Here is a 25,562-nt window from a genome sequence, read left to right on the forward strand (position 1 = left end):
GACAACAATTGGCCTACTACTAAAACAATCCAGACCTATCTGGTTTGTCAATATTTGTTAGCAGTATCGAATAAATAATTAACAAAAATAATTTTGTTAGGAATAAAGTGAATCAATTCTGAAAATATGAGAATGTGAAATGGACAATACTGAGGACTGTGGAAGGGGTAGCGGTTTTCGGAGTGCCTCAATCATTCAATCCCCTTCATATCTTCAGGCAATTTTCCTCTGCAACGGAGCTCTTTACCTTCCTCCATCCTTTTGAAATCCTCCTTTTCTCTACGTATCTTACACATCAACTCTTTCCTCTTCAGCACAGTTTTTTAACTTTCTCCTTCCTTCTACACGTGTCTCCTTTAATCTTCTTCACTCAACCCACCCACTGAAAGCAATGGGTTTTCTTTTGGTGCTGTCAATAATTCGACAGCGGTGTACCTCCTTCACACACTTTTCCATGGACTCAAAACTACAACTGGCACATTGCTTTGTGCAGTCTGGAGTTAGGCCAAAGACTGAATGTGCACATCTTTATGGCCCACTAACAGCTACTGGGAGAAATCAGCACTGCTTACAGCCTCAGCTCCAGATCTCTCTAGCGTCCACCATCATGGATACCCACTCACACCCTGAACTCAATCAGACACCTAAAAGTGACCTGTTCACGGAATGCACTACACGAGTCAAATACTGCATGGAAGTAAACTACAGAAACACATCATCTGTGTAAATCATGCAACATGTAAACATGAGCTGGACTGCCAACATGCAATACTTTAAGGTTCTTACAGTCATCCCTAACAAAGTGATTCGTGTTTTGACCAGAAGAGTTAAGGACGTGAATATAGGGCCTCTTGGGGCCAGTTTCAGTCAGTCTGAGACTCAGAAGGGGCCCCGTCCAACTTAAAGCCCTGGCATTATGCACATCTTAGAATAACTGTGGACAAGTAGTTTTGAAGACCACAGGACAGAATTGGAGAGCTTTTTGGGTAAGGGTAGTAAGTCATGCCGAAATACTTTATTTTTAAGGTTACTAATGTGTTCATTTTGTTTTGGTGTAATCGCCATTTGCCTGGGTTTAACTATACTAAGACACCTGTGACAATGATGTCTTACAATAAAAAGTCAAGATCTGAAAATATGGCATCCTTTAAGGCTTATAGCCACCCGACACAAACAAACCTTGTCCCCATTTCGTTACATTCCCTCAAAAAGATTCCAAAACCGTACCAAATGAAGGTGTGTGGGAATACAAAAGGGAATGTGGTTTACAAATGAAGTGACAACTCATGTTAAAATACATCATATATGCAAACACACTTTGATGTAATGTATGGACAACTGTACACAGAACTGCTTCACAGGCCCCACAGGCAATGTTGGTTTTATCTAGAAAGGCACGGGCTCATAATGAAGCAGGAGCTCTCGAAAGATACCTCAGCAGACTTCTGACAGACAACAGAAATGACGGCCGTCTTACCAGTCTGTTTATGCGCACAAAGTCTTCTGGGGTTTTGGCCCATGGTGGAAGCTCGACATCAGATACCACTGCCCCATCATCCATCACTCCAAGATTATAATTATTGAAGTTGACAAACATCTCCGGGAGATAATAAAATTCTGGGATCAGCTCCTGTACACAAACAGAGACAAGAAGCTTGTTACAATGCTCCAGTGATTACAGAAACAGACAGACTCCTCTGCTCACTGCTCCCTTCATGAAGGCCCTGGGATCTGGCAGCTTAGAGGAGGTTATTGCACATACGTACAGTATGTGATAAGAGTGCGCTGTTACTAGTGCAGCATAGCGAGGACAGGGTCCATCATTTCAGATAAATGATGCTTATTGTTGCTTATAAGTGTGCAATATAAAACAAAAATAAAAGAAATGGAAAACGATACCAAATTGTCAATTGAAAACTACATCATGGAAAGTGAATTTGTCTGGGACCCACCACTGGGAAATCACAGGTCGATAAATAGCAAATAATAAAACAAAGAACCACTGTCCGGACCCAACACAATTTCGTGTCTCACTGTCAATACAACCCGAACAATGGTAGTAGCGGTAAATCGTTAAGTTTTACGAAATCAATAAAATGCAATTTATGGAAATAAAAGCAATAAACATGACAGTTTGGTGTATTTAGCACGTGGGACCAAAAGAGTGGTATTATTTTCCCCTCCATGGGGAAAAATCAACAGGAATGCACCGAAAATCAAACGGCTGGTGCTACATTCGCCCTCCTTTTAACAGGCAGACACCGCAGGAGGTTTAGGCAGCACACACAGGCTGCCCTGGTGATTATGTGCGCTGGCCCGGCATCTAACCGCCAGGCAGCCCCGCAGACGAGGGCTGCAATCCAGTCACGCATGGGTCAGTGGAGCAGTGGTCTCCAAGCTCCCCCCTCAGGGCCAGCGCCAGCCAGGCCGCCGCGCGCAATGGGAAGGTCATCTGATTGGGGACAAGGTCAGGCCGGGATAGCCTGGGCAGAGACAGCTAAACATCAAGTAGGAATTAAGCCATTATCACCTCCACATCACAGCGCAAAGCGCTGCGAGGCTTCCAGTCACAGGTCCCTTTGTTTATACTCACCCTCATTAAGAATGTAGTTAAAAGAACAACGAACGCATACCACAAGGTTTCAAACGCCCAAGAGACTGGCAAATCCCCGTCCATGCTGCACCGAGCATGCCCGAGCCCCCAGCAGAGTCTAGGCTGAGGTGCCTTCTGCAATCTAGAAGAGGTCGCAGAACCCAACTCAAGGAGTCCACAAAGACTGTCTGCAACGTGGGTACAGAGATGGGGCAGGTTTCCAGTAGAGCCAGACTTCCTGACCTGGCCTGGGGTCCAACTCCAGTGGCTCCTTAGAACCTCAGGGGTGAGAATGCGATGTCCACTAACAACTCCCCTTGACACATTTGGGACCAGTAGCCTGGTGAAAACGTGAGATATCTGCCAGGAGAGGCTGCCTGGGTCCCGCTTTGAGGGAAATAACTTATCGGGGAGAAGATGCTACTCTGAAAAGCAAAGAGGCTACATAGGAGCCTAAGCTAGATGAGTCAACTCCGCCGCTGTGAGGCCAGTAAAGATTTAAACCCCTGTGCCAGAAGTGAGATTTGAAAATCCCAGGGGTGTCCACATAGGATGGGCAACCGCATCGGAGTACGAAGAAGAGGTGTGCCACGGAACGCACCCGGGTGTGAGTTCTGGACGGTGTGAGCCTCTAGCGTCAAAGAGCCTCAGAGTGCTCAAGAGTGGCGTGAGCCATCCACTGTTGACACTACAGAGGAATACCAGACCAAGAAGAGATTGACATTAGAGGTGGGTGAGCCAACAAATACAGGGTGAGCAGAGCCAAGGGTCTGGCTTGGCTCCAAGAGCTGATGGAGCGAGATAGAAAACAAAATTTTGTTTAAACTCGCAAAGTCACATTTCCATAACATGAATAAAATTATTAATGATTTGTGATATGTCGTGCTAATACAACCTAGATTAAACTTTACACGTGGGGGGACTAACATGTGTGCTCATAAACGTGCATAAATGTTGCATCTTTTTGTTCGTGCAAAATAATAAAATAATTTATTGTTTTCGTTTTTGTCATTACTAACTGCTGCATATTTAAAATAAGCATGTGCTTGTTTTGCTTTTTCTTGTCTGTGTGATGTCATTTCTACTATTCTAGGTGCATATGGGTCTCATAGAAAAACGGAGACTGGTAAATATAAACGCTGCTTTATTTGTTTGCAATGGCTAGGTAACATTTTGATTAATAGGGTGGGTTAATTATTTAGTAAACCATGGGGTGGATACAGAATATACTTTATTTCTTACATTAATACTTTTCTTGTGTTTGTTTTATACTAGAAATCATAAGTTGCCTGCTTTTGAGGCCTAACTATTTGAGCTGCACAAAAAGAGCTAATTCATATTTCTGCAGAAAGTCACGAGACGCCCATTCTGAATTAAAACGTTTATTGAAGATGCATTCACAAAGCGAAAACTGATGAGCTGACATCATTCTGTCGGACATGGCCAAGGTCGAAAGTGAACTTTTTGTCAGTCCTTAACTTGGCATCCGCGGAAGTTGCACTGTAAGACTATGGAAGCTGCGAGGATGACTTAAAACAAAGTTGCAATCGCAGGAAGCCTCTGGCTTCACGTGGAAGAGACAATGGTCTTTGTAAGACATGATTTTGTGGAACTTTTTAAGAATCGGGTGACATGTCACTTGTCACTCTCAGCCAATGGGACGTCGAGTATTTCTGAAAATTTTCCTTTGCTAGTTTAGTTAGCGTAGAAAGGTATAAAAAGTCATGCCCTTAGGGTTGGGCTGGCTGCTGCTTTCTGACTTTCCGATGAGGGTGATGTGCTGCTGGACTTTGCGTGGAGCACGTAAGAATCCTCAAAGAACTTTACTTTAATTTCTGTCTATTTAGCTCAGTTAGGGAAATAGGTTTTAGAAATGCTAAACTTTATATAATTTCTTTAAATTGATTCAATTGCTTAAATTGTATTTTTCCATATTTCTTACTATCATGCTTGCTTTATTGCAAATAAAATTTCATTTATAAAACTTACAACTTATATACCATAATTTAGAAAATAAAATCTTACTTTTGACAAACAAGCTGGTCTTGGTTATTTAGAAGTATAGGTTACCATTAGCTAGATCACGTCGCCTATGGTGGTCGTTTAAATGGTTGAGTTTTATTCTAATGACAATATTCTTTCTGCAAATGTATAAAAATGTATATATTGTGTAGATAATGTGTATATAGATTTATTCTGACCACCTGATTCAGTAGGCCCAAAATATATCAGGTTCATAAATGGGTCCATGTATAGTTTAGAATTTTGTTTATAGGTTATGAAATTGGGTAGCGTAGTTTATGATATATTTTCTATAGCCCGCTGGATCAATTATCTGGTAGCAGAAATTGATGGTTGCTAAGGAGTAACCAAGATAACATGTTGGTTGCTAAGGATTGCGTCATGGTATGCAAATAGGATTGATGTTTTAACACTTGTTAAGTTCGTTTTTCGTGCCTATCTGTAAGCTATACCGGTATAGATTGTGTGGCGAGAAATTAGTCACGCAAGCCATCTGTTCGTTTGTAGTGATATCGCCGAGTATCACAAGAGGTATCGCCGTGTACCATAGTGTTGTCGCCGAGCAGCACAGTTTTAGGGCTAGGTCTGAATCTTGTATAGTGAGGATTTTCTAAGAAATCAAAGCAGCATGAGAATAGGGACAAAGCGCCTTCCATAAAACTCACTGTGATGAGAGTATTAGTTATATCCGAGCTTGAATGAAGGGTAAAATTAGCGTCGGTGCATGATTATCTATAAACAGGTTAGAGTCCTGTACGGGTACATGTTTCATATCTATAAACAGGTGAGAGCCCTGTACGGATAACGTCGTTATTTTGCTAACGGTGCATGATTTCTATAAACAGGTGAGAGTCCTGTACGGATTTCGTGTGTGTTTGAATTTAGGGAATTTTCAGTGTAAAAGTGCGAGTTTGAATTGTATTTTATGTTCAAGTGGAACTCTTAGAACTTTCACTTCGCGGTGGGTTCAGAGCAAAGCGAGTTCATAATTATACTTGCTTGAAGGGTGGGGTAAGGTTACTCTACTGACAATTGAATATTATCCTTAGTGTGAATAGCGCTGTCTATTCCGAAGTGTGGATACTTGAATGTATGTAAACTATCCTAATTAGTGAAACGAACAGATGTTGTCTTTATAAGTCATTGTTAAGAATTAATTTACACTGAAAAGTGTTCTTAAAATGGCGCTGTGAAAAGATTTTGTGAAGGAGGGGTAAGCGCCAGGAGTGAGAAGCGAGAAACCGCAGCTGCTGTGTACGTCACAGAGCCGCGCTGGGATTGGGTGACCTACGTCACAAGCTGTATTCTGATTGGCTCCTGAGTCTCTGACGGCCTGTGAGCTGATTGGTCCTTAGGAAAATCTCCAAAATTATTGGTCGAGCTGAAAAGTGACGCAGCTCAACTGCCATTGGCTTGTTGGTGTGTTTCGCGCACGGATTGGTTGTTTTGCGGAACATCCCGGAAATATTTTACGAACGATTTTGTGAATTAAATTTAACTTTTAAAAATGAGTTATCATTTTAAACATGTTGAGAAAAAGACAACATTATTTCAGAAATTTAAGAATTTATTTTCACCTGACAAGAAAATCGAAACGCGAGGTGGTAAACTACTTCATAAGTATAAAACACCTGCAGCGTACATGGAAGGTGAATACGGATATCATACTGTCTTATGGTTCGACAGTTGGAAACGTTATACTAAAAACGATGGTGTTTTGGCTTGGCCTGATGATGGTTCATTTAATGTAAGAGTTTTAAGAAACTTACGAGAGAAAATGAATGCTCTTGTTCCAAAACCGAGACCAACTCAATTTGAAGCTTTAGTTGAGTGGGAAGATGAAATGTATCAGTTACAAAGAGAAGCTAGTGGAATTAAAAGACCTTCTAAAAATCCATCATGGAAAAGAGAAACTCATGAAGATAGATTACGAATGTGGAGACAGGGAAACATGAGTGAAGGATTGTATTTAATTCATGAAATGGTAATGGGTTCTCCTACAGGAAAATCTATGGAAAGTGAATCTGAGGATGCAGTTATGGAAGAAATATATACAACTGCTAGAAAGAAACAGCCTAATCAGCCTTTGAGACCTCCTAGATCATGGTCTACTCCGGTGGTTTCTACTGAAACTTCACCGAGCGCACCTCCAATTAATGAAGCTCCTAAACTTTATCCAAATAATTGTGAAATCACTGAAACTCCTAGAAGACCAGAATTTGAGAATGCTCGAAATGAGGGTAGACATTTTTCAATGACTCCAAGAGCAAGGGAACCTCCAAAAGATTATGCAAGAGAGACAAGAAATGTTGATGAGGTCGATTATAATGAATACTTAAGGTCTAAAGAAGAATTAATCAAAAGAATGACAAAAGGCATGGAAGCTGTCACAGTTCCAGTAACAATAGGTCCTGTTCAGCCTGTATTTGATCAAAGAAATACAAACAAAACTGGATTAACTATTCCTTTAAATACAGAAATTCAAAAGCCTGCTGAAAAATTTTATTCAGATTTGACAGAATTAAACACTTCTAGATCGAGAATGCCTGATTTAACCTTTAATGAGGATTTATCTCCAAAAACACCAATGGGTGCTATGTCAGATGTAGGAAGTCCTGAAGTCAGGGTAACTACACCAAAGCTTGATGTGGCCAAATTAAAAGCAAATATTGAAGAATTAATAATTGGAACAATTGGCCCAGATAGTTTAAATTACTATCGGGATGATGAACTATTATTCATTTGCAAAAGTATTCAATGGAAAACGAAAAATAAATATGATCAATTAGAGGATCTAGCTGCAGAACTTGAAATCGATGTGAGTAAACAAAAGAATTTTGCAAAACATTACAGATTAGATTTTTCAGAAAGCGACATTGAGAGTTTGAACTCAATGGGAAGAATAGTTCACATTAAAGATTTAATTGTCTATATCAAAAAGCTAGGAGAACTGAACAAATGGAGAGTGAAATGGACTAAAAAGAAGGAAGATGAAAGATTAGAAAGAATGTCAAAACAATTTCCAATGAGAGAAGTTGCAGGTGGAGGATATGTTCATGTCCCATGGTCGAGACAAGACATTCTGTTATTCACAAATGATTTTCCTAAATTAAGAGAGAAACCTGTTGAGTGGTACAGGCAAGTCGATAGATTTATCAAAGTGTCAAAAGTTCTGTGGATTGATTTGGATGGATTTTTTGACATTGTTGTTCCATCTGATCTTTGGACAGAATGTAAAATATCTATTAGTTGGCCAAAAACAGAACCTGAGCGAATTAAAGAAACAGGTGCCCCAAATCCACTTGTAATGGATTTTTACGAGAAAGTAATTGTTTGGATGAAAAACAAAATTCCACCCAAAGAAGTTGATTGGGTTAAAATAGAAAGAACAGAGCAGGAAACAAAAGAATCAGTTCATTCTTTTTATGAAAGACTACTGTTAATCTTTAAACAATACAGTGGTTATGAAAAATTAGATGAGAAAGACATGAGTCATTTTATATATAGATTTGTTTATGGACTAAAGCCTGAAATTGGAGAAATGATCAGAACTAGCATTGTCGGATGGCAAGCACTATCTATTGATGATATTCTGAGAAAAGCAAAATATTGTAGCGATGAATTAGAAGTAAAACAGAAGAAGCTGAAGGAGAAAGCCATGTGGGCACAGGTAAAGGTGGCTGAGCAACAGATTGCCAGCATGGGAAATAAGAACACTAATTTTGTTCAAACTGGAAATACGAACCAGATACAAGGAAAGTTTAAAGGTAATAATTTCCAAAAGAAATTTAGCCCAAAGATAGAAGAGCTGAAACAAAGATTACCTTGTTTTAATTGTGGCGAAATTGGACATTGGAGGGATGAGTGTCCTCATCCTCCTAGAAACTTAAAGAATCCCTTATTGAATCCACAGATGCAGAATGGTGTTAACGTGCAGCAACAGCTACAGATGCAACAGGGGTTAAATGAATTTAATATTCAGCGACAATTACAACAACAGCAACAACAACAGGTGAATAATCGACAGGACCAGTTGCCACAACCACCTTTTCCGAATTGTGGGGGAGTTCAAAAATATAATCCAAACGTGGGATTTCAGGGATGTGAACAGGTAATAAAACCACAAAAACAGCAAAAGCAGCAAAGGGTTCAAATGCAAAATGCTTCACAACAGTTTTTATTAACAGAAAGCCAAGACAGTGATTCTGATGATTATTGCTGACGGTGCCCGAGAGAGGAGGAAGAGTGTGTTGTTGGAGCCACTCTTGAGGTTGACCAGTCCGGTCCTTATGTAAACGGGAAAGTTAATGATGTAGACATCACTTTTCTAGTGGACACTGGTGCTACCCGTTCTACTGTTAGATCAGTGGAAATTGAAAACCTACCTCTCTCTGGGGATACCATCCAAGTTGTCGGAGTAAGTAATCAGCAAATTAAAACAGATTTAACTGATCCAGTACCAGTCGAAATTGGAAATTACAGAGACAAACACAGATTTGTGGTTTGTAATAGTAGTCCAGTAAATCTATTAGGTAGAGACATCCTATGTAAAATGAATTGCAGAATATATTGTTCTCCTGAAGGAGTTGAATTACAAACAATGGAGGAAGATGGTTTGTACAGAATGACAATGATGATGATGGAAGCAGAAGAAACAAAATTGTTTCCTGCAATTGAAGAAAAAGATTTACCTGAAGAGCTAAAAGAAACAGTGAAATCTGAAATATGGGATTTTACTGGGAATGAGATGGGTCTGATGAAAAACGTAGATCCTGTTAAAATTGCATTGAAGCAGGGAATAGAATTTCCAAACACTCCACAATATAAAATGAAAACAGAGACAATTGAAGGTATTACACCTGTAATTGAAAAATTAATCAAGCAAGGTGTATTGGAAGAAATGAAGAGTAGCTCTTGTAATTCACCAATTATGGGAGTTAAAAAGGCTAACGGAACATTTAGGATCGTACAAGATCTGAGAAAGGTTAATCAAATTGTTATTCCATGTTGTCCTGTGGTTCCAAATCCAGCAGTGATTCTATTTCAGATTCCATATGATGCTGAATGGTACACAGTCATTGACCTTTGCAATGCATTCTTTACTGTTCCTCTACACCCAGACAGTTATGAAATCTTTGCTTTCAGATTCCAAGGTAAGACCCTTGGATGGACAAGAATCCCTCAGGGCTATACAGAAAGTCCTTCAATCTTTAACGAACTGTTTAAAAGATCATTAGAAGATTTAGACTTACCAGGTAGGTCTACGTTGGTGCAGTATATTGATGATTTGTTAATAGCTGCAAAGACAAGAGAAAATTGTGTAACAGACACAATAATTCTGTTAAATCGCCTTGCAGAAGAAGGACATAAAGTGTCCCCAGCAAAATTACAGTTTTGCAAACAGGAAGTGAAATATCTTGGTCACAGAATCGCAAAGGGAAAAAGACAAGTAACAATAGAGAGAATAAAAATGATTCAAGCAATGTTACCGCCAAGAACACAAAGACAGGTCAGAATGTTCCTGGGAATGGTAGGTTACTGTCGACAATGGATAAGTGGATTTTCAGTAATTGCGAAACCACTACAAAGACTGACCAAATCAGATGTAAAAGATCCAATTATTCTCAATGATGTTGAGATGGAATCTTTTGAAAACTTGAAAAAGAGCTTATGCCAAGCTCCTGCTTTGGGTATGCCAAATTATGAGAAAGATTTTGAACTGTATTGCAGTGAAAGAGAAGGATGTGCATTATCTGTGTTAATTCAGAGACATGGAAACCTAAAGAAACCCATTGCATATTTCTCTGCAGTTCTTGATCCAATTGCAAAAGCATTACCAGGTTGTTTAAAAGCAGTTGCAGCTACAAGTATCAGTCTTGAACAAAGTGAAGGAATCATTATGGGATTTCCTGTAAAAGTTTTTGTGCCTCATTCAGTTGAAATATTACTGACAAGAGGTAAGACTCAACATTTAACAAGTAGCAGATTGACAAAGTATGAGAAAATCATACTAGGAGCAGATAATGTTTCGATTTCAAGATGTTTGAATCTGAATCCTTCTACATTACTGCCTGATTCAGAAATCGTTAATGACATTGAGACAGAACATGAATGTTTAGATGTCATGGAATTCTGCACAAAACCAAGAAAAGACATCAAAGACAGACCTTTGCCTGAATCGGATTTTGTCTACTTTGTAGATGGCTCATGCTTAAGATCCGAAGGTGGTGTCTTGAAAGCTTCATACTCAGTTTGTACAGTCGAAAACATTAAAGAAGCATCATGTCTTGAAGGAGTTCGTTCAGCTCAAGTAGCTGAATTGATTGCTTTAATTCGTGCATGTGAAATATCAAAGGATATAAGAGTTACCATCATTACTGATAGTCAGTATGGGTACGGAGTTGTGCATGATTATGGACAACTCTGGTCACAGAGAGGATACATGACATCAACAGGGTCACCAATTAAAAATGCAGTTTTCATTAGAAGATTAATTGAAGCAATACAATTGCCAAAAGAAATTGCCATAGTCAAGTGTGCAGCACACACTAGAGGGACTGATTATATTTCCAAAGGAAATGCCTTCGCAGATGAAACAGCAAAGTACTGCGCAAGGAAAAATTATTCTTACAATCGGAATAGAAGTACAGAAACTGATTCAAATTCATTAATGCTAACAACTATTGTAGAAACATGGAATGAGATTAGAGATTTACAAAACGAAGCAGATGATGAAGAAAAAGACCTATGGTTAAGATCAGATTGTAGACAACGTGATGAAGATGGAGTGTGGGTTTACAAAGATGGCAGAGTAGTTTTACCAAATTGCATGATTTCTGACATGGCCAGATTATATCATGGTCCTGCACATTTAGGAAGAGATTCTATGGTCAGACTGTTTAAAGAAACATGGTTCAATACCAAATTTAGAACCATTGCAGAATCTTTTTGTCAAAGGTGTTTATCATGCCAACAAATGAATCCAAACAGAAAATCAGTGGTGGGGACAGGAATAATTGGTCGAGAGGGTGGTCCCTTTACCAGGTTACAAATAGATTTCATTGAAATGCCCTTACACAACTGTTTGAAATATGTACTTGTAATTGTATGCTTGTTCTCAAGGTGGGTAGAGGCTTTTCCTACACGACATTGTGATTCAATTACAGTAGCAAAACTAATGCTCAGAGAAATCATCCCAAGGTACGGTTTTCCAGTCACTATTGAGAGTGATGGAGGAAGTCATTTTGATAATAAACTGTTGAAATTAATTTGCGAAGCTATGAGTATTGAGCAGAAAATACACTGTGCATACAGACCAGAGGCATCAGGTGTAGTTGAACAAATAAATGGAACTATCAAAAACAGAATTGGAAAAATGTGTCTAGAGACAGGAGTTAAGTGGACTGATGCTCTTCCACTTGTTTTGATGTCAATAAGAAGTACACCAGATAAAAAGACAGGTTTGAGTCCTCATGAAATTTTGATGGGAAGAGTTATGAGGCAAGCTTTTGTACCTGTAGGTAAACTGTTGAGCATAAATGACAGTGCAATTTTGGATTACTGTAAAAGGTTATCTGATATGGTAACTTCTGTGTCTAATCAGGTGGGAACTGAAGCACAATCAAATGACAAAGTTTTGACACATGATCTGAGACCTGGAGACTGGGTCAGAACGAAAGTACATCGGAGGAGGAATTGTCTATCTCCTAGATGGCAGAAACCTAGGCAGGTAATCTTGATCACTACTAATGCTGTAAAGTGCAGAGGATTGAAGCGCTGGATTCATCCAAGTCATACTATTCCAATACCAACTCCTGAGAATTCTGATGTTGAAAGTGATACCACAGATGACTCTGATTCTGAAGCAGAAGACAGAACAGAAGGTGAAGTAATTCCAGATTCTGAAGATCGACAAGAAAGTCGACATCTGGAAACTGTGCCAGTGAATGGAGATCTGACAAGAAAAGACTTAGAAATAATTGAAATAGATTCTGAAGGTGAAGAGAATCTGCTAAAAGGAAAGATAACTGAGGATTCGGTTGTCTATGTTGAAGACAGAGAAGCTGAACCAAAAGAAGTTTCAGACCAGGAGAGTATCGAAAGGCAGAGAACAAGCTCTGAAGTAAGGAACAAAAATCCGAAATCTGGGAAGTTAGAGGTAATTGAGGAAGAGGAAGAGAACGAATTACCGAGTACCAGTGATGGAAGACAAAGTGAAGTTCCTGAAGGAGTGAAATTGCCGAATAGAGAAGTTCCTGAGTCAATTGAAATTTCAGACTACGAAACTGAGGAAAGTGACGTGGAAGGTGGAAGTGAAAGCAGAAAGAAAAGGACTTGGAAATCTGAATCAAATAATTCTGAACCAAAGAAAAAGTACGTGAGAAAAGCAGACTACTGGCCTGGTGGAAGATTGAGAGTCAGATTGATTAAAAAGCCAATAGAACAAGTTGAAGAAATCAGTAGTCAAAAGAGTCCTGGAAAAGAGGTTGGAGTTGGAAGGAAAATAGAAGTGATATCAAGAAAAGGGAAGAGAATAATTAGACCAAACCAGAAATACAAGTCTCCTGAGTGGACTTACTTAGTGATTCCACCTGTTATAGACATATATGATAGTAGTGAAGAAGAAAACGAAATCCAAGAAATTAGTGACAATGATTGAAGTACAAATTTATTAAATTGGCATAAGGCTGAAGAAATCCTGTTAGTTGACACAAGGTCGAAGAAAACTGTCTAATAGAAGAAAACTTATGTATGACATAAGGTCGAAGAAATCTTGTTTAGGGTTATAAAAGAAAAATATATTTTAAAAGGGGGGTGTATATAAATTTTAAAATTTATTTTTAATTTTTTGAGGCTAAAACTAACCTAAAAATGCCTTACATTAAGGAGAGCACTTCAAAATGCTCTGTTTTTAAAAGATGCTGTAAGATGACTCTGGTGTGTCTGCTCATTTTAGTTCTGCTCTGGTTGGTACTAGCTGTGATTATACCTTTAGAAATGAATAGAGAATTACACAAAGTTAACATAACAAGCAAAGCTCTGGTTAGCCAAACTAAACATAGTGCATCTGCAAAAGTAATTGATCATCAGCCTAACATTCATCAAGATAAATCAATAGGTGATTTTTCAAGTAATACTTTCACAAAGCTTTTGAGCGAATATGTAAAGGTAATGGATGCAAAGGATTGTTATGTATGCGTTAAGTTACCCGCTTCTGTTTCTGAGGGAGTAACATATAATATGCTTCCTCTCACTTATGCTGTTACATGTAGTGTATTAACTAGTTTATTTTATCAAACTGGTCGTTTAGAATATTACTATTCAAATTATGATGAGATTTTTGCTAATGTCAAGATTGATAATGCTTTAAATAAGCATAAGAAAGCTAAACAATTAAGAGAATATTTCCTTGTTACTAACGAACTGACTTATGAGTATGCTTACAAGAATAATCTAACATGTAAATTAAGTGCTGAAGGGAAGAAATTTCTGAATATGGTTGAGGAGAGAAGAGCAATTTATAAGAGAAATGAATTAGTCAAGCAGACTAAGTCATCATACTGGCAAAAAGAGGATGAGAAATTAAATGGCAAAATGCTTGAAAATATTGCAATTCACATAGACAAACCTGTTAGTGGAAAGCTTTGCATTAGAAGAGATAACACACTTTTTGATAATTATTTTGTAGGTGCAAGCAACTGTGAAGATACTTATCAGATTATGGGAGGTTGGGGATTTAAAGGTGGAAAAGATCCTATCTTTCCTGGAATTTATTTTGTTTGTGGTGACAAAGCCTACTACAACCTTCCAGACCATTGGTATGGAACTTGTTATGTGGGAATTGTTTTTCCTAAAGTGTTTCATGTTGACAGAGATTCAGAAGGATTATTTAAAATTCATAATTATGTAAATAGAGCTAAAAGAGAAACTTTTACTGAAGTTCTGGGAGATATTTTCCAAGCTGTAATACCTTTTGTTGGTATAACCCTAAATGCAGGGAGAATCAGAAAATTGTCCACTATAGTTGATAGATTATCAACTGACACTGCTGATGGGTTTCAATTAGTGAATGTTGAAGTTATTGCAATTAGATCCATGGTAATTCAAGACCGTCTTGCTTTAGACATACTCCTAGCAAAGGAGGGAGGAGTCTGTGGCATTTTACATGTCCAACATTGCTGTACATATATACCGGATGAAAGTAAAAATATTGAAATGTATATTAAGAATATTACACAAATGCATTCTGAAATAATTCCTTTAGAAGAAGAAGATTTTACTGGGAAACTTTCAAATAGGTTTCAAGCAATTAAAAACTGGTTTCATAATATCGGAAGTTCAATTCTTGGCAAGATTCTGGCACCTTTGATTATAATTATATTCATTTTTATTTTGACTAAAGTAGGTTGTCTGTTGCATAAAAGAAAGAAGCATTTAAGAGAAAAGAAGAGAATTTATAAACTCAGAAAAGAAGAGGAAAGGGAGATTGAGTTGCAGGAGTTACATAGAGAGCGTCATGTTAATTGTAAAGATTATGCTGAAACAGACTTTTAGGTTTACTAATACAATGAATTTGAATCGATTTCTTATAAATTTAATTTTACCAAAATTTTGAGTGCTGGTGTGGTGATTTGTTAATCACCAGATGAGGGAGTTGATGGAGCGAGATAGAAAACAAAATTTTGTTTAAACTCGCAAAGTCACATTTCCATAACATGAATAAAATTATTAATGATTTGTGATATGTCGTGCTAATACAACCTAGATTAAACTTTACACGTGGGGGGACTAACATGTGTGCTCATAAACGTGCATAAATGTTGCATCTTTTTGTTCGTGCAAAATAATAAAATAATTTATTGTTTTCGTTTTTGTCATTACTAACTGCTGCATATTTAAAATAAGCATGTGCTTGTTTTGCTTTTTCTTGTCTGTGTGATGTCATTTCTACTATTCTAGGTGCATATGGGTCTCATAGAAAAACGGAGACTGGTAAATATAAACGCTGCTTTATTTGTTTGCAATGGCTAGGTAACATTTTGATTAATAGGGTGGGTTAATTATTTAGTAAACCATGGGGTGGATACAGAATATACTTTATTTCTTACATTAATACTTTTCTTGTGTTTGTTTTATACTAGAAATCATAAGTTGCCTGCTTTTGAGGCCTAACTATTTGAGCTGCACAAAAAGAGCTAATTCATATTTCTGCAGAAAGTCACGAGACGCCCATTCTGAATTAAAACGTTTATTGAAGATGCATTCACAAAGCGAAAACTGATGAGCTGACATCATTCTGTCGGACATGGCCAAGGTCGAAAGTGAACTTTTTGTCAGTCCTTAACTTGGCATCCGCGGAAGTTGCACTGTAAGACTATGGAAGCTGCGAGGATGACTTAAAACAAAGTTGCAATCGCAGGAAGCCTCTGGCTTCACGTGGAAGAGACAATGGTCTTTGTAAGACATGATTTTGTGGAACTTTTTAAGAATCGGGTGACATGTCACTTGTCACTCTCAGCCAATGGGACGTCGAGTATTTCTGAAAATTTTCCTTTGCTAGTTTAGTTAGCGTAGAAAGGTATAAAAAGTCATGCCCTTAGGGTTGGGCTGGCTGCTGCTTTCTGACTTTCCGATGAGGGTGATGTGCTGCTGGACTTTGCGTGGAGCACGTAAGAATCCTCAAAGAACTTTACTTTAATTTCTGTCTATTTAGCTCAGTTAGGGAAATAGGTTTTAGAAATGCTAAACTTTATATAATTTCTTTAAATTGATTCAATTGCTTAAATTGTATTTTTCCATATTTCTTACTATCATGCTTGCTTTATTGCAAATAAAATTTCATTTATAAAACTTACAACTTATATACCATAATTTAGAAAATAAAATCTTACTTTTGACAAACAAGCTGGTCTTGGTTATTTAGAAGTATAGGTTACCATTAGCTAGATCACGTCGCCTATGGTGGTCGTTTAAATGGTTGAGTTTTATTCTAATGACAATATTCTTTCTGCAAATGTATAAAAATGTATATATTGTGTAGATAATGTGTATATAGATTTATTCTGACCACCTGATTCAGTAGGCCCAAAATATATCAGGTTCATAAATGGGTCCATGTATAGTTTAGAATTTTGTTTATAGGTTATGAAATTGGGTAGCGTAGTTTATGATATATTTTCTATAGCCCGCTGGATCAGAGCCCATTCACAAGCCGAGCGCTGAAAATGTTCGGCATGTAACCCTTGCTGCATACATCATGCATAAATAGGATAGACTCTTCAAAATTCAAAAAAGTGCATTTGTATGACATGAAGAAGAATTTCACCTTAATACATCAGATTGCATCACTGCATTGAGAGGTATTTACTAAAAGTGATGATGTTTAAATATGAACTTAGTGACATTACTGTCCCCCGTTCTGACACAATTGCTGCAAGTGAAGAGGCAAGTCTGTTGTCATCTGTACCTCAGATTTTTATTATACATGGAGGAACACTGTAGTCTTAAAACAAACACAAGAGGTTTTTGTGTAACACACATCCAGAACTCACATATTTAAAGGTGTTCTCATATGTGATAACTAAGAAAAAGGAGGATTAGTGAAATAAAACATTTGCATACGATCACACACGTTGGCCGAGCGAGCAAGCAAAGACTGATCACTGTCTGGTTTCACATTATGCAATTCAGCCACAAGATGGCTGTCGCTTCTCTCCTTTTTAACATCAAACGTTTAAGATTTGTTTTTAATTCTTGGAACATGAGGCTAGAGTGTGGGTGGCAGACAGAAGCCACATGGCATCGGTTCCTTTTGGGCTTGAGGTTTCAAGAAGACCTCAAGATGAGCCAGGGCCATGCTTGGGGCTCATGCCTTCCGTGGCTCGTCTACCTCTAACAGACTTCAGCAGAGGGGACCATACCAGGCAAGGTACTGGCCGCTACAACCTGGGATAGCAACATAACTTGTTTTGGTGGTGGATTTTGTGATTGGGCTAGAGGAAGAATCTGGAATGCAGGATCATTACGACCCCCAGACCAGCCTCCCCTCGAGTGGTCCTGGAGCTGCTGCTACTCACCTGTACTTCAGGTGCCAGCGCTCACCTTGCCAAGTGTGAACACAACAGTGGGGTCATGGCCAGGACAGACAATTGCTCCACTCTGGGAGGTACGCAGGATGCACGCCATACAGGGTGGTGCAGCACCAGCTAATCAGAGTCAAGGCAGGCACTGCCAGCAGACAACACCGATTACTTTGAATTGCTCCACTGAGGACAGAAATGTAGAGTGACATTGCAATCCAGGAAGGGTAGGATTAGTGCACATCTACATCAGGGGAGACACACTGAACTGTAGGAGCTGCCCAACGAGACACACCTAGGTCTCTCCCACAGGGCCAAAGGCTGATGTATTCTATCAATGATTAAGATTAGCATGGATGCTGCTCCCATTAGTGTCTCTAAGGAATGTAAGGAATGCCCACTGTTTATTTTGTTCAGTGATTCTCATGTGTGTTAAAGCACTTGTTTTACACTTTGAAGTACTGGCTTTGCAGTGAATTATTGATTACTATCTAATGTTTGCTCTTTTGTAAATCTCTATCCCCATACCACCTCTCTGAGTAAGTCTTGGACTGCTAAGCTCCGCTTCAACTGAAAAGAACTTCCACAAAAGACTCAAAACCTTGGTATGATGGGAGGCTAAATGAAGACAGACGCTCTCTCAGAGTAATTGAATGACGTTGGAGAGCCGCTCCCTCAGCTGACCACCTCAAGAATCTAAGAATCGCCAGAAACTCCTATTTTAGAAACATCAGAAAATCTAAAAACGACTTCTTCAGGACTCAACTAGACCAAGCCAAGAACCGCCCCAAAAAGCTATTTGATCTCATCAAAACCCAAACCAAGAGCGTACCCAGTCTCCCTAACGCTATCCCACTTAATCTACCCAATTGAGTTGAATTTGCCTCCTTCTTCGCTTCTAAAACAGAATCCATAAAATCGGATCTACTCAAGGACCTCTTATTCCTCTGAGACATGAAAAAGAATTCATCACTGCCTCCGGTTGGTACACAAACTAACGACCTCCCAAAATTCAAACTAAAAAAAAGCAACTTGATCCCACTTCAACACTTACAGTGAAGATTCCATATTAAAGACGCTAACCGCTCTGAAACCCTCCAATCATTTCACAGACCCACTCCCAGTTAATTGCTTAAAAGACTTCATTCCTCTGTGACTACCTCTCTGGACCAAGACCATAAATGCGTCCCTCCTTCAAGGATCCATTCCAGACATCCTGAAAATAGGCCAGGTGTCACCTATCCTGAAGAAAACAACAGCTGACCCCTCGGACGTAAATAACTATCGTCCGATTTCTAACATACCTATGCTAGTCAAACTCCTGGAAAAATGCGTTAACATGCAGCTGAACAGTCACATTGATCAATTCAACCTGCTCAACCAATTTCAATCAGGCTTCCGAGCAGGTCACAGTACCGAATCAGCCATGACACATGTAACTGACGACGCTCTAAAAATCCTGGACCAAAACGAAGCTTGTTTACTTATCCTACTCGACCGGTCATCAGCATTTGACACTGTCAAACACGGCAACCTGCTTGAATTCCTGTATCACAGAATGGGAATGTTTGGAACTGTATTTAACTGGTTTGCTTCTTTTCTCCAAAAAAGATCACAAGATTCAAGGTCAACCAATCCCTGTCCAACCTCATGCCAGTCACATTAGGAGTTCCACAAGGCTCCTCCCTCTCACCAACCCTTTTCAACCTCTTTATGGAACCTCTTACCGATCTTCTCAGCCTCGCCAAGATTCACTTCCATATGTATGCAGCAAACACCCAAATCTACATCAAGATCCACTCACTTGATGACATCAAATCATTCAACTCCACACTACAATAAACCCAAACATGGCTGGCCGAAAACAACTTGAAACTAAACTCCCTCAAAACGGAATTACTCCTAATCGCTCCCCCGAACAAAACTCCCACTATCCTGGATTGGCTGAAGCACCTAACAGCTCTCAAAGGACAAACTCTCATCGTCGACTCAGCGAAATCGTTAGGTGTAACGCTTGACAGCAACTTAAAGATGCAGAAGCTTATCAGCGCCCCCACAAAAGGAGCTAACTTCCACTTGAAGACCCTGCGAAAACTGAAACCCTTTCTGCCAGCCTACGATTTCAAACAAGCAGTTCAAGCCCTAGTAATCCCTAGAGTGGAATATGGGGCGCTAACCTTAAGCGGCCTCCCAAGGTCATCGACAGCCCCACTAAGAGCCACTATCAACTCAGCTGCGAGACTCATCTCGGGTTCAAAGAGAAACTCACACATATCCCTTGACCTGAGAGCCCTCAATTGGCTCCCGTTTGAAGCTAGAATTCATCTGAAAATCGCTTGTATGACGCACAAGGACATACACCACAATTCCCCACACTACCTAGCTCAGAAATTGATGCTCTCTGCGGGCATCAAAGCATCCAGGAGTGCCAATACTCTTCTTCTAAAACCACAACGATTTGTAAAGAAAAAAAAAACCTATAACCGATCCTTCTCTGGTATGGCTCCTAGGATCTGGAACGCTTTGACCATTGAAACAAGAATGAACCCGTCCACTGCCTCCTTCAAAAAAGAAGTGAAAGCGATCCTCATGGCTAAATTCACGTGAACACTGTCCTTTTACTGTATATTATTACCAGTTCTGTTTTTGTGCTCCATAATTGTCCTTTTGTTTTTTGCGCTAACTTATGTGTACAAGTATAAGCTATGTACAGCTGTTTCACCTATATATTTATGTGCTATATCTTGTTTTCTACATATGACTTGTAAAGCGCTCTGATACTCTCAAGGGTCTTGTTCGCGCTATATAAAACCTTCAAAATAAATAAAATCAAGTGCTAAAGGGGCATACTTGGCTATCCCTAGTTATCAGTTTTGGGTGCAACAGTAAGGTTAATCCTCGGGATAATACTGATAAATTGCTCTAAAATCACTCAAAATGAGCCCAATAAAACCCATTGCCAAGGGGCTCCGAAAAATGCCCCACTATCTCATAGCTCGTACTACTGAGATTTGTGCTATCTAAGACGAGTTTTATGAAGATTTGATCCAAATGCAAAACAAGTTCCTCTAGCAAGTAATGACCACAACCTGCACAAAAAGACCAGAAGAGCCCACCAAAGACTGGCAAATTGAAAGGACACTAAAGGATGGGGGCAGGGGGTGGCAATGTACAGGGCCAGTGAAGGGATGTCCAATCCAGCTCAAAGGCTATTGATAAATGAACGAGGTACTTACAGAGCACACAGTCACCTGGAGGCATCTTAATACCAGGACCCAGTGAATGATTCTGAGCATAAATGAGGATGTGGGCTATTGAAAAAGATGTGTTTGAATGCAGAAATGTAATGACCTGAGTTCTATTGACTGGTTGAACTATATTCTTTGTTTTTGATGATGAAAATCAATAAAAAGATTTATTAAAAAGAAAAAGATGTGTTTTCAGTGCCGTGCTAAAGAATGTTTGGTTAGAGATACTGTAAAGCGAGGTAGAGAGGAGATTCCATAATTTAGCGGCTACTACAGCAAACGATCTGCCTTCTAATCATGCACATCTAAAATGGGGAACCACAGCAGCTAAATGGTAAGCAAATTGAAGTGAGTGTGAGGGCAGGTGTCCTGAAAGTTTAGCCTTAATTGCAGGGGCACTAGTGTCATGATAGCTTGATGACCCAGACACAGAGACTTAAATGCAACTATCTGTTCAGTTGACAACCTGTGTAACTTGTGATGGGCTACAGTCACAAGCTCAGTCCTTCGCATCACATAGACTAGTCTCACCACCAAGTTTTATCAGGGAACCCTAAACAACAGCCTTTAGAGTAATCGAGACTGGATAATATCACTGCTCCTACCAATAATGCTTTCATAAGTTTTAGTTGGAAAACACATGCATCTGTAACAGAGTCAACCTGCTTTTCTAATAGAAAGTCTTTGTCATGCTGATGCTCACATTTTTTGCCCATGTTAACGGGACAGTGCAGTGCACCCAGCTGGCTCTGCCAGAAACCAGCATTCCATACTTAGTCTGGAATGCATATTACCACCACAGTCTTTTTAGCCAGCAGTTAGTTTTAACATATTCAAGCTCATCCATGTTTGGATGGCCAAAAAGCATAACTGAACAGTAGAATGAATTTCTTCCTGAAGACGGATCTGTCAGTAATATACAGAGCAGGCAAAAAGATCCAAAGATGTTAATGAGCCGCGTCGTGAAGATATTAAATAGAACAGATTATAAGGATGATCCCTGTGAAACTCCACAATTGATTGGGGAAGATATGGATCAGACGGTGGGGGAGGGGAAGGGACTGCTTATGTAATGTCAGAAAGGAGGAGAACAGGAAAGAGCTGAGCCACCAACCAATACTACACCCAACTGATCCAGAAGAATAAAATGATCAGCGGAATTCATTGTGTAGGACAGATCTAATCAAATGAGTCTAGTGGGATGGTCAGCATCAAGGTTTACTCTCAAGTCGCTGAGGACAGACTTAAGGGCAGTTTCCATGCCCTCTAGGCAGAGGCTGACTTGAGCTTCATCAAAGCATTTTGTGTTTTTCTATATGGTTAGAGAGCCATTGGGCCTGGTATTTCTCTCCCAGTTTAGCAAAAACTGGGCAAAGGAGATATGCTTATAATTACAGTTTTACTCCTCTTTCGATCACTGGGAACAATAATTCAAGAGGAGAAATCATAGAAAAGCAGGGTTACGGCACATGTTATGGAGGGGGCGAGGTATGCGAGAGTCTTCTTGAAGAATCGAGGAAGGATTCACCACTGCTGACTTTGAATTATGTCTTCCCTGTTATGCTGAGATGTAGGGGCAGTATCAGCTCAAAGAAGAAAGCAGCAACTCTGTAACACATCTCCTGGGAGGAAGGAACAATTAGAGATATAGGGCTAGAAAGCTGTTTGCCCAATTTGAACAATGAGCAAGTTGAATTGGTTGTCTCTTGGATCAGCTGTTTACAACAGCTGGTTTTGGCCTCATACAGTGCTTATAGTGTCTCAGCTGAACTTTGTTGACTGGTGGAGTGCCCGGCCAGCAAGACAAACAGAAGCTTCTATCAGAATCTTCAAAAACAGGAGTTTTATTACATCTAATTCAGGCATACTACCAACTGGCTAATCAGGATGAGGGCCAGCATTTGATTGAATGGGGTAGTATTTGTTCAAATGCACTACTCAGACAGTTGTTTAGTGTCAATGCTAGCTCTTCTGGATTGATGGGTGGTGGGGACCAAGGCCAGGAACTGTTTCAGATACTGACTGGCTTTCTCCATGTTGATTTTGGACCATTGGCGAGATTGAGAGGGAATGGTCTGTGTGATGAATAGCGTAGTATATTTGGCATTTGTAATGTAGAATTAGATCAAGAGGTGAGCTGTCCAAGCCACTAAGTTATTGGAGGGAGCTTCAACGAGGTTAGAAGGGAAAAATAATATCAATAATAATTCCCTTTAGGTGCATCCCAATGGGTCACTAGAGACAGCTCTAACAGGGCAGAAGGAATTTTACGGTGTCAGGGGTGCCCACGAGTTGGCGTACAAGGATACAGCTAAAACTCTGTGGCCAAGAAAAAGTTGAACCGAGGTGTTCAAATATGAATATCATCACAACTGGTGGGCAGGCTTTGATGCATTTAATGTTTCTGGGCTCGGGACAGCCCTGTTTGAGCTCGCAGGCCAGGTGTGGGAGCAGACTTAATACTCTAACCTCCAAGAGGCAACTACATGACACACACAGGTTTCTCTGCAGCAGGGATCGGCTCAGTAGCACAGTAGTTGATGTAGTAGTTTCTTGAGACACACCCCCTCTAGTTTCTGGAGAATGGAAGAGAGAGCTTCTAGGCACAGCACCTATGTCTCTAAAATTTCTTGAGCTGATTGTCGCCTTTCATACTAGCAACAACAGCAGCAGAACAGGCCAAGGGAGCTTCAGGGCACTTTATGGTTCGTTCTCAGTCAAAAAGAACGACCAGCACTCAGCTCCATATTCTGAAAGCATCACAACAGGTTCCACTCAGGTATATGTCCACAAAGGTGTCTAATAAGCTGGACTAGAGGTCCAGCTACGATTTCCAATTCCTAACACTTAGGCAGCAGTTCACTGTCGATCACACTGAGGGCCGCCTTTAAGTTCGAAAATGTAACCAAGTTTGATCAGTTTCTGTTCTCCGAGGGGTTTCTGTAAAGTTCACTACTTGCCCTCTCCCTGAATGCATTGCGGTGGCTGCTGTCTAAGTGCAGCCAGCGAGGTACAACTCACATGGGGTGTGGCTTGGTGGTAAACCCTGTGCATTTCCACTCCAGACAGGTTGTGGAGACAAAGGAACAACAGTGGAAGAAGAAATCAGATGAAGTTGTCCTTGATGTCTTCTGCGGCCAGTGTTTGTCCTCTTTGTTGTAACCACCATTGTCACAACTGTAAAGACATTCATGGTTAGCTATGGGTAACTGACAAGAACTCTTAGCGATTGTAAACTCGTCAGTGGGCGCATTTTCTTATGTTTACTATCATTATTGCCAAACAAATGTATATGAAGTTCCATTAACATTTCTAACCACACAGAAAAATAAACACAAGGTGAAAGACCACTGACAAAAAGCCAGGAGAATTTTCTCACTTGTGCAGTTCTGCACTGCTGCTTATGTCCTCTGCTGGCTGTGGTAACGCCTAGGTCCTAGGAGATTCTAGCGGCACTTCCAGCGTGCACCTAGTCAGCCAGCACTTGCGAGGCCAAAGGCACAGCACTAGGGATGTTTGGCGTACACGTTTCTGGTATACTCGCTTTCCTTGGGCACAATGCATTCTCCTGGAACAAGGCATCGTGCGAATACCTATTTTTGCTGAATAGAAAGCCAGAACCTCAGTCAGAAGTGGAGCACTGCCCTTCATCTCCGGTTTCTACAGGTTGTTACTTTATCAGGAAAATAACTAGTAACCTGAGTAATAGCAAAAGCCCTTGATTGGGTATCGCACTCCTGCATTACACTGAAGCCTCTAATATTCCATAACACAAATGTTTTGTGGTAAGACTAAAAAAATCATTGTACAGATGTGTAGGAGGTGGATGTATGTCAAGCTTGCAAAACATGTGAGTAAAGGTACTTTTTCCAGTCCACAAGCAATCTGTAAGAAAATCTGTGGATAGCTGCTGACCAAGTGGGGATGGGAAAATCAGTAGTGAAGATGGAGAGGCTCACAAACCCTTACCGATCAGGCACCCCTGGCTGGATAGCTGGTTCCACCGCACTTCTTTACAGAAGATATAAGCACAGAATCCAAAAGATTCAAAGTCAGTGACCAGTTAAATGGATCACTAAACAGTACATCATTGTGTACCACTTATTTTCACACTGTGAATGCAGGTATACAGTTTCTTACCAACTGGGACGATCTGGTAAACAAAATATGCAACAGTGCATAATGTCAGAAGATAGTGACCTATCTTCACCAAGTCTAGAATAAACACTCTCTTCAGTTAAGGGTAAATTACAACAATAGCTCAAAAACAGTTTAAAGGAACACAAACAAAATAGTGCTCTAGAAATAGGAGTGCCACTTTATGGCCATGGGAGCCATAAGAAATACTAGCCTTAAAAACAACATATGCACAGGTCATTTTAAAAAGGTCGAAGTATGAATGACTGGTCACAAATAATCTGCAAGACACAGACTGTGGGCTGGACTAGTGGAAGAAGAAGCTAGCGTGAAGGTGTAGGACTGACAATCAACTCAGGTTAGTGTCATTGCCCTGGCAGTGAGGCAGGATTGGATTCAAATGAAATTGGTGTTTTTGATGCAAGGAGAAGGAAGAAAAGTCTGGATGGTATCCTTTATCCTCCACAGTTTGAGGTTTTGTGA

General features: G+C 39.8%; 1 protein-coding gene across 2 annotated transcripts in view; it reads right to left on the reverse strand.

The window, feature by feature from the left end:
* Window positions 1–25,562, reverse strand: part of LRBA (LPS responsive beige-like anchor protein) — a 2,244,423-nt gene that overhangs the window by 430,699 nt on the left and 1,788,162 nt on the right. For both annotated transcript variants that reach the window (XM_078676915.1, XM_078676916.1), the window contains exon 47: window positions 1,478–1,630. In XM_078676915.1, the coding sequence (XP_078533041.1) occupies window positions 1,478–1,630 (153 nt within the window). The remainder of the gene's footprint in view (window positions 1–1,477; window positions 1,631–25,562) is intronic.

Source organism: Lissotriton helveticus, chromosome 2_1 (genome assembly GCF_964261635.1).
Source record: "Lissotriton helveticus chromosome 2_1, aLisHel1.1, whole genome shotgun sequence".
Lineage (NCBI taxonomy): Eukaryota > Metazoa > Chordata > Amphibia > Caudata > Salamandridae > Lissotriton > Lissotriton helveticus.